General features: G+C 44.8%; 1 protein-coding gene across 24 annotated transcripts in view; it reads left to right on the top strand.

Moving 5' to 3' along the window:
* Nucleotides 1–395: 395 nt before the first annotated feature.
* The window catches only part of Ptprk (protein tyrosine phosphatase, receptor type, K), a 499334-nt gene continuing 489595 nt past the window's right edge, over nucleotides 396–10134 (top strand). For 23 of the 24 annotated variants that reach the window (XM_087567119.1, XM_087567108.1, XM_087567090.1 and 20 more), the window contains exon 1: nucleotides 396–722. In XM_087567119.1, the coding sequence (XP_087423245.1) occupies nucleotides 626–722 (97 nt within the window). In that variant the 5' untranslated portion in view covers nucleotides 396–625. 24 annotated transcript variants of the gene reach the window in all.

Genomic DNA, 10134 nt, shown 5'->3' with positions numbered 1-10134 from the left:
TCTTCCTACCACCAGCCGCTCTGGTGGGACAGCCACCTTGGGGGACAGAACCCCAGGACGCCTCTCCTCGGGCGCCTCCTCCGTAGTCCGCCTACAACACTCCCACACTCCTGCCTCTCAGAGTTGAATCTGGGGATCCGGCAGGGAGCTGCGCCACGTCCCCCTTTCCCGCTCACCGCTGGGGAGCCGCGCGGCCACCGAGCCCAGGTGGCGAACAAAGGCGGCGCGGGGCGCGTGGCCGGGCCGGCGCGCGTCTCCCTGGCAGGCGGCGGCGGCAGCGGTGGCGCGCACCGGAGCCCGCATTCCTCCGAAGCTGCCGGAGCCCGCGGGGCGACGTCACCTCAGGCTCCGCCCCCGTCCCTCCCCGAGCAAAGTAACTCTGGACTACCCTAAGCAGGCTCTGCCGAGCATGGAGAGCGGCGGCCGCGGCTGGCGGGCGACGCTGGAGACGCTTTCGCCCGCGAGGTAGTTGGCCGACGTTGAGCGAGGACGAAAGTGCTGGCGGGTGGCCGCGGCGTCCCCGCGAGCCCCCCACGAGGCCGGGCGGGCGGCTGGCTGTCGGATTTCGCCGCGATTCCCCCGGAGGCTCTTTGCAAAGCTGCTTGAAACTTCTCCCAAACTCGCCATGGATGTGGCGGCGGCGGCGCTGCCTGCTTTTGTGGCGCTCTGGCTCCTGTCCCCGTGGCCTCTCCTGGGGTCGGTCCAAGGCCAGTTCTCAGCAGGTGAGTGGTCAGGGGGGTCGTCTGGGCCAGTGGCTGTCCCCAGTCTTGAACTCAGAGGCAGAAAGGACTGGCTGATAGCTGGTGCTGGGGCCGGGGATCCAGGAGGCGTCCGCTTAGGGTTTGTGGGGGGTGCAGGTTGGAGCTGGGTCTGTCCTGGGAGTTTGCGTCAGGCGGGATGCGGGGCCAAGAGCTGTGTGCCCCCGGGCACAGGTAACTTTTACGTTCTTGACCCATTGTTTCCGAGGCTGGCCCGGCCCGCAGACAGCCCAGGGTGTGCTGCCTGGAGCGTGTGGCGACCTTGCTTTTCCTGGGTGAACTGTGGATTGCTTGGGAGCAGTCTGCACAGCCTTAGTTATGGAAGTGAGGGAGGAAAAGTACTTAAGGCTCCCGGGACCATGATTCTGTGGCTCGCTGAGCGGGCTGGTCGCTCTCTGTCGCCAAACTGTTTAAAATTTCCCCGGGAAGTCTTTGTGAGAATTGTGGGGACACGTAGGGACCGACCTCAGCCGGTCGTTCTGCCAGGTGCTTTTTGTCCCGGGAATAACCTCCCCTGACCATTGTCCAACCACTTCCCTGTGCCTCCTGGAGGCTCCTTCCTCCTCTGCCGAGGGTTCAGAGTTGCTCCTGGGTAGATTACAGGGCACAGCGTGGAGCATGTTGCCTATACACACGTTGGCGGAGTCCGTACGACGTTTGGAAATGTAGCTCTGAGGATAGATTCAAAGCTGTCCTGGGCAGCGAGGTCTGGGCGCCCGTTCCCGGAAGGCTTACCCTGTTTATGGGGCGAAGCCACCATAAAGCTCAAAGCTGGCTCCGCACCTCCGGGAGTCCGCCTAGGCGACCTGGGCTGGGAAGGTTCGCTGCTCGCCTGGACAACCCGGGGAGGGAGACGCGTTGCGATATTCCAGGCTTTCCCTTTGAATTCTAAGAAAAGCCGCTCAGAGAAGTCCCAGGATCCCGGGTCTCTCGGACTGGGGGTTGGGGATGTGTGTGTGGGGTTCTTTTCCCGTCCAGTTTTGGTTTCCTGCCAGTAGGTCGCTCGCTTCTGAGTCTCTGCTGGCTCTGAAGTTTCACCTGGTGGACGCTGGGGAGCGGGCTCCCAGGTTTAGCCTCTGCCTTCCGAAGGGCTTTACAACTTTTCTGGCTAACCTACCCAACCAGCAAGGCTGGCGGGCGCATCCGCTGCAGCCGAGGTTCCCGGTGTGGATGGAAAGGCAGAGTGGCCGGAGGGTGACGGGAAACGCGACAGCCGCGCTCCTGGCTGAAGCAGCAGGATGCGAAGACAGAACTTACTTTGTATTTGACAGTTGCATTGTTGAGATTGCCCGATTTCCTGGAAATAGACTCACCAGGGTGTTTTCCGGAGTAAATCCTTCGTTAGTTTATCTTCCCCCTCCCCCTTTAGGAATTAGACCTTGGAGTCTGGGGCTTGAGTGTATCCTCCTAGGCAGAGACTATGAAATGGCAGCAGGCAAAGGAAAGACCATGTATCGGGGTGGTGAGCTGAGGGCACCAGCTTCTTGCAATGAATTCCGACGACTTAATTTAATTTTCTGGTTTCCGCGTTACCGAGTATGTCTCTGCCCTACAATGCTGTTAGTATTGGAACCATGCTTGATGTACCTCATTATATGCAGCAGGTTGGAGGGAGTATTGATTTCTACACAGCGTTTGTCACTCCACGGAGAGCCTAGCTTGAGAAGGCATGTTATTTGTTAATTGAACTTTACCAGTTGCATGATTAAACACATGTATTTGGGACCGGCGACTAGTGATGTCTTAACAGCTCATGGATATATTTTCAACATAGGAGAAACTTTTCTCTTTTAAAGTGTTATCTATCATTTAATTACCATGTACGGAGGGTGCCTCATCACAGGGTACAGATGTGTTTCTGAGAGTTTATAATGAATGCAGCCCCCACAGAACTGGCTCTCATCCTCCTGCTTTTCAGGATATATGTTTGTCTCTTATCTCTCGAGCTTAAAGTCAGATTGCGCACCTTTCTGTCTTTCTCCAGAGATTAAAAGTTGGTTTTGTAGACATCTCCTTTTTTTTTTCCTGGTTGTCATAAATCATTTGGTATTGTAATGTCATAAAACTCTATGGCATATTTGTTAACAAACGTTGACTGGGGACGAATTAGAGATTGGAAGTGTTTTTTTTTTTTTTTTCCCTTGCCTTTTTCCCCTGATACTCTATTTTAAATGAGGAAATTTTGGAGAAATTTAAATGAGCATGCTTTAAAGAGCTAGAGAGACATTTTCTAGATTTTTTTCAAGTACTTCATTCAACTAAATATGTGTTTTAGAATATGATCACCAAGGTAGGCTCACCACTTTCCAACAGTACCGTGTGATTGTTAACGTAGGAGGTGTACCAACACATTTGGGAGGATAGTGTAGTTGGAAATGTATATATGTCATATATACATTGGATCCCTGTGTGTCTCAATCACACATCTAACACTTTCAGTTTGCAACCTTCTCCTTCTTTTTTTGTCTGCAGTTAAAGTGTAAAAGTGCTCTAGAGTAAACAACTTTAAAGCCAAGACTATCTATACTTTTCACCTTTCACTCGAGTCTCTGAAAATGATACTTGTACCTATATGCTATCCAGGAAGACTGGAGTGTGGGAAACCAGTCTGCTACTACGGTCTATTTACGAGGCTCTGTAGCTGTTACTGTTGGTATCGCTGTGGAAGCAAGCTTATGGTGGAACTCGAACCCCACAAAACCAGTCGCACTTGGAAACTCAGCTTTCTCATCTATAAAATGGGGATAATAACACCTGTCCTGACCTTTCCACATAGTTTTTATGAAGATCAAGTGAAGTCATTTATGTGTACTGTCAACTGTAGAGCATGTGAGGCTATCTGGGGTGTAATCATCATAAATTAAGGTAGCCGAGTGCCAGAGTTTCAGCGTTTATGGCTTTTAGACTCTTAGAACTCTCTTCTCAGCCACGATAGGCTGTTTAGCAAGGTGTGTGTGTGTGTGTGTGTGTGTGTGTGTGTGTGTGTGAGAGAGAGAGAGAGAGAGAGAGAGAGAGAGAGATAGAGAGAGAGAGAGAGAGAGAGAGTTGTTCCACAGTTATATATTTTCATCCCAATTGATTCTGACCATGAGTTTATGACAGAAGTCATCTTTGATCACTTTTTAGCTTAGCTATGCAAATCTTTCAAAAATTATACTTATGCGAGAGTCACTGCTAGTATTCCTGGTATCCTAACTGCAGGAAAAAATGCTTGGGAGATCTTGTTATTTTAAAGTAATTGGCTGAGCTCCTGGTTCAGCATTTTCTCAGTGCAGAGAATCACATGTGCCTTTGGATGCAGTCTTATCAATGGCCTAGAGAGGGACTATTGTGTTGTATGAAGTCAGCCTGAGAAAGCTGCGGAAGCTCCTACCTTGGATGGGGTCTTGGCATATCATGCTCATCCCTAAGGACCTTACAACTCACCTGAGTAGAACCACTTGCCTTGTGTCTGCCTCCTTGTCTCTAGTGCAAAATTAATTTTCTCTTATTCTTACTGTCTACTCGGAGCCAGCCTGTGTTAAGACTTACGGTTTTCTTTCTCTAGTTTTGATTGACTGGCACCCTTCAGTGTCTAAATACATTAAAATTCCAAACTGTACTTCCTAGTAATGATAAGGACAATTCCAGGTCTGTTTCTCTCTCTCACTGGTTCCCTTATATCTGAATTTCCTAGCTTGTGAGATGTCATTTTGTGTCTGACCTGCCCTGATGGGAAGAGGCAGGTTTGGCTGCTGTTTGGTCACTGGCATGTGTGTGGCTGACAGCTCTCCTCTTTGTGTTCATGAATGTGAATCTGAAAAATAAATCAATAAATCAACCCCTCTGCTTCTCTGTCCCTGTTGCGCACTCCTCCCACGCCTCGCTGCTAGCAACTGAAGCCCCACACGCATATTCGGAAATCAGAAGCTTTTTGTTTTCATCTAATATCTTTAGGTTCTGCCTTACATATGTTCTTAAATGCCAGACATATGACCAGTGTGCTACCCACATCTGAGCAACTCCCTCACACGTGAGACATGCTCCTATGTCCAGCGTTGATGGGTTGCTAGTACCTATTTTCATATCCTTCAATATTAAGTTTGCATGCTGAAGTTCCAGGTAGAGAAAGTGTCTTGGCTCCCACTAATGTTTGTCAACTGCCTCGGACTGTTCGTGCCTGAGACAGTGTTTAGACAGAGCAGGTCATGCTGAATGTGAAGCTGCCCAGATTCCGTTTCCTAGTCTTGCTCTTCATGGAGGGGAGGACAGGGAACTGCTGAAGGCCAAAAGCAGGACATAGCAAAACAGTTTACAGACAAAATGCGCTGTCTCTCTGTGTATGTGTGTGTGTGTGTATGTGTTCATATGTGTATTTGTATGTATATATGTGTGTATGTTTATGTGTGTGTTTGTTTTTGTGTGTGTGTATGTGTATGCGTGTGTGTATGTGTATGTGTGTGTATGTGTTCATATGTGTATTTATATGTATATATGTGTGTGTATGTGTGTGTATGTGTATGTGTGTGTATGTGTATGTGTAGGTGCGTGTATGTGTATGTGTGTGTGTGTATGTGTGTGTGTATGTGTATGTGTAGGTGTGTGTATGTGTATGTGTGTGTGTGTATGTGTGTGTGTATGTGTGTGTGTATGTGTGTGTATGTGTATGTGTGTGTGTATGTGTGTGTGTATGTGTGTGTATGTGTGTGTATGTGTGTCTGTGTGTCTGTGTGTCTGTGTGTGTGTATGTGTGTGTGTCTGTGTGTGTATGTGTGTGTGTATGTGTGTGTATGTGTGTGTGTGTATATGTGTGTGTATATGTGTGTGTATGTGTGTGTATGTGTATGTGTATGTGTGTGTGTGTGTGTGTATGTGTGTGTGTGTGTGTGTATGTCCATACTTGTATGAGATCATTTATTCAATTTTCAGAAGAGGGAAAAGATTCCTATTTTCTGAGTTGTTTATTGGAGCCAGCCTTTGCCTTTGTCCAAACAGATTCATTTCTTATTCTATGAATGTAAAAATCTCCCTGTGTGCATTCCCCTCAGACTCTCCCTGCTGGTCATGTGTGGCTGCTTTGCGTCCCTTTATCAAATGGTGTTTCTCTGCTTTAAAAGGTTGTAATTGCTTTTGAACATGACTTGTTTTTTTCATCAGAATCCATGCTGCTTGTCATAGCTACTGAAGAATTATACAAAGCATATCAAGTCACCATATATCTTAAAATGGTATTTGATTACAAGCTAATGAATAATACATCAATCAGACTACTGTTTTTTTTATTTCATTTGAAGCCCAAACAAACTTGCATAGCCATTGAATAATTTTTTTTTTTAAATTGCACAGACTGTTTCTGATACATGAGAGACTTCGAGGTCCTTTTTGTAAGAGAGGTAGAAGATGCGAGTGCCAGGCTTACTGATACTTTGAGATTAGTGGAATAATTCATGTACAACAGTACTTTGGAAATCTTTTTGGAAGTTGCTACATTTGGGTGTTTATGGTATGAAGTCTAAGGGAGAAACTGTGCCAACGTCAGACTCCACTTCGTACAAACATGACAGATGGAAATACCCTTAAACTATCATAGCTGCTCATAAGACACATTCTACACGGTCTGTTATGAGAGGCGTGTCTGTCTATAGTCTTCAATTCTTAAGAAAACCTTTTGATTTGTGGTTAATGCCTCAGTAATTCATGTCAATGAAAACTCAGTTTTCCTAGTCTGAAACCTCAACTTTTATATGCTTCAGGTTGTTGACGTTCTGGGAAAACAGTGGGGCAGAGGAAGCAGGGACTGTATTGACCCTCCTGTGGAACACTGCCATTACCCCACTTAACACTGGTTTAGAGCCTTTTTTTTTTGGCATGCTGCTGTCTGAGCCTTTTTTTTTTTTTTTTTTTTTTTTTTGGCATGCTGCTGTCTGTTGATAACCCAGGAAAACTATTAGTGGCTTATTTTGTCATTTACAACTGTTTTAGGTGCAAAGTAAGTAGTCTTAAGTGAAGTAATTCATGTCTCCTCTTAGGGGACTGCGGAGCTCCGTGTATAGAAAAACTGTCGAGCTGGGCGATGCTGGCCTGGTCTTCTACAGGCATCATTGAGTAGGGGTCAGGAACGCAGCCAAAGGGAAGGCTTCTGGTTGAATTATAGTTTGCAGCTCTTTAGTTGAGTGAGCTGAAAGCCTAAGTACGTCTATCTTAATGATAGTGTGAACTTAATTGCTAAAGGCTCATGCTGGAAGAAGCTTAGTCAGAACGATGGCATAGAAAGTGCCTACTTAGATTCTTGGAAAGACTACCGGGCGTGTTTTAGTATTCTTTTTCTTTTTTCTTTCTATTTTATAGACCGAGAAACTGAATTTGGTAGGAAGTGAAATACTTGTTTCGTTTCAGTACCCTGTCTCGTTGTACAATACACTTCTTAAGAGGCACACAGGAAACTTCCCAGATTGGCCTCTGCATGTTCAGCTTTCCCAGTGCATCCTGCTCCTGCAGCAACTGTCCAGGCTCTGTCCAAGGCGGCTCCTGGCGTGGCCATATACATTATTCTAATTTTAGTTGGGCAGCGGGCTGGTCTAGCAGCTGCTGAACCTGGAGTCCGGTCATAGCTCTTTGGTGTGATTTGGCAGCAAAGGCAAGGGCAGGGAAGAAGCCTTATGAGGGACAAAATATCATGATTGATTGCTTTTGGGTCCTTGTGTTCCTCTACTGAAAGGTATGCTAACTTTTGATTGGTTCGTGGAAGAGCAGCAGCTTTAGCGTGACGTAGGACCATGGGGTGATCTGTGATCAGACCCAGCCCTACACACACTGAATTCGAGTTCAGTTTTAGTCAGCTGATTTGCTTGACTCCTTTAATTGTGGGAAACACTGCATTAGAACAAACAGAAGTGAGCCCCAAAAGATTGCCACATGCCCTTTATTATAGAATTGTAAGAGTTTTGTGCAAGGGTTAAATTATGACATAAACTAAATTTCACTGGGTTTATAATTCTTCCTTATAGATTAAAAAAAAGAATTTATTATTTTTATTTATCTGTATGAGTGTTTCGTTTGCGTGTATATCCGTGTGATATGCGTTGCTTGGTGCCTGTGGAAGTTAGACGAGAACATCAGACCCCTTGGAACTTGAGGTATAGACAGTTGTGAGCTGTCATGTGGGTGCTAGGAATCGAACCCAGGTCCTCTGAGAAACAAACTGTCTAAACTACTAAGCCATCTGTCTATCCCAAAATGTATAGTTACTATTTACATTTACTTGATAACAATCTAGCATCCTAGACACATCTGCACGATTGAGACTTTATAAATTTTTATTCTTTTAATGCACGCTCAGGTTTGAAAACAATCTTTTTAAATAAGAAGACAAAGAGGAAGCTAAATAGTCTTACTTGTTGGTGCTTACTCAAAAGACTATTTATAGGTGCACAGACTTCCTAAGGGACCAGAAATGCTACGTGTAAACTTCTTTTGCTTGATTTGATGTTGGTACAGGAAATAGTATTCCCTCTGACTTTAGCACCAGTAACCTCTTGCTTTACTGTTCTCTCTTCCTTCCAAGATCTGTAATAAGGATTGCCTTTGTAGGCCGCTCAGATTTCATGAATGGAAGTTAGTAGGTAGACTGTATTACATTTCACAGGGATTCTTTATACCGTCTTCTCTGCTCATACTTAAGAACAGGGATTCTTGTCAGTTTTCTCAAGAGAAAAATTATGATGTAAGACACAGTGTACACTATTCATGTCAAAACACAGTTTCCTTGCATTTCATAGCTTGGCTTAGCATTCTTTTACAAAATGAATTTCCCCAGAAGACCTAATTGCCTCTTTATTAATGAATTTGTGTGGTGGTCTTTTTTCCCTCTCCGCTTACTATTCTAAGTGTGTCTACTTTTGCTAGCTGTTTCAACAGTGCAGTCTCTGATTAAATCACAACTGCTATATTTGTTTTTGCTGTTCACTAGTGATTTGGAAAAATCTTGGCACAAGGACATGGTTATAGCAGTGAGTGACGAAAGGCAAGAAGTGTAAATGAACATTAACCCCTGATCTTCAGTAATACTGTGATCTTAGATGCTAGAGATGGGGACAGTAGATAGCAAGATTATCTGTGCTTTTGGTACTGTAAATAAAAATATACTTCCTAGAGTGTCTGAACTCTGAGGAACAGAGCTGTTGGGATTGATAAATTCCATATCCATTTAATACTTTGGGGCTTAAGGGGAGATCAAATTAGAGACAAATCACAGACTGACATGGGAAACCTTAAAGTTTTCACACACTGTCCAGAACTTTGGAGTTTGAATGTTCTCACCAATTGTTATTTTCTTTTTTCTTTTTTTTTTCTAATTTGATTCTAAATTTACTAGGTCTGCTTTTATTTTTGTCAACTGTAGTTAGGCTTGTTTATTCTCTTACCTATTGGAAAAGAAAGATTTTCCCAAAGTAATTACAACGGCATTAGGATCTGCCATTTGCAGAGGACTTATGACCTAGTAAGACCTTGAATAAATGTGTTACATGTTTTAAAATCTCCATAATAGTCTTTTTGTATCCATTCTACACACAGGATTAGAGAGGGAAGTCACTTGTCACAGTCGTGCCTATGAAAAACTGGTTGAGACAAGATTTATTGTCCAGTGACTGTGCACACATGTAGCGATTAGACACTTTAGTTGCACATTAGCAAAAATGCAGTAGACTGGAGAGGCAGCTACTGTGTCACTTGTAATGGAATTAAGTTAAATTTGAACAATCAATAGAAGGAACGTAAACCTCCCCCCCCACCCGTGTGTGTGTGTGTGTGTGTGTGTGTGTGTATGTGTGTAAGTGTATGTATGTCTATGTAGGTGTATGTGCGCATGTGTAGGTAGGAAGCAAGGAGTTAGTGGAGGTTGGGAATGACAGGTGAAGACTTTGGAATCAGATGCAACAACAGGTAACCGGGTGGGAGTCGGGGTAGGGGTTGTGGAGTCTTAGCTGGGGTGGTATGAAGGGCTGGAGGAAAGAAACGGTGTATGTCCTGACAGTTTTCTGTGCATTACAGAGCAGATGTTTGTAGTTAGGGAAATTTTCTTCCTTTATTCTCCCTTAAACTCTAAAGTAGGAGTTTATTATTTTTATTGTTTTATTCTCTGTACTCAGTAAATCCAACACTAAACTAATGATTTATACATCTGATACAATCTTTCCAGCATGAACTATCCTGGAGAAACTTGAGCTCTAATTTAGTATTTAAAGCTGGGTGTGGTGGCACATGCTTTTAATCGCAGCAGGTGCAGGTGAGACCCAGGCCAGCTTGTTCTACATAGTGAGTTCTAGGCCAGTCAAGGCTACATAGTGAGACCTTGGCTCACAAAAGGAATAGAACCCACACTAAGTTAGTATTTGAG

The sequence above is a fragment of the Rattus norvegicus genome, chromosome 1 (genome assembly GCF_021556685.1).
Source record: "Rattus norvegicus strain SHRSP/BbbUtx chromosome 1, alternate assembly SHRSP_T2T, whole genome shotgun sequence".
NCBI classification, from domain to species: Eukaryota; Metazoa; Chordata; class Mammalia; order Rodentia; family Muridae; genus Rattus; species Rattus norvegicus.
The sequence above is the reverse complement of the archived record's forward strand: the minus strand, read 5'-3'. Positions and strand labels throughout refer to the sequence as shown.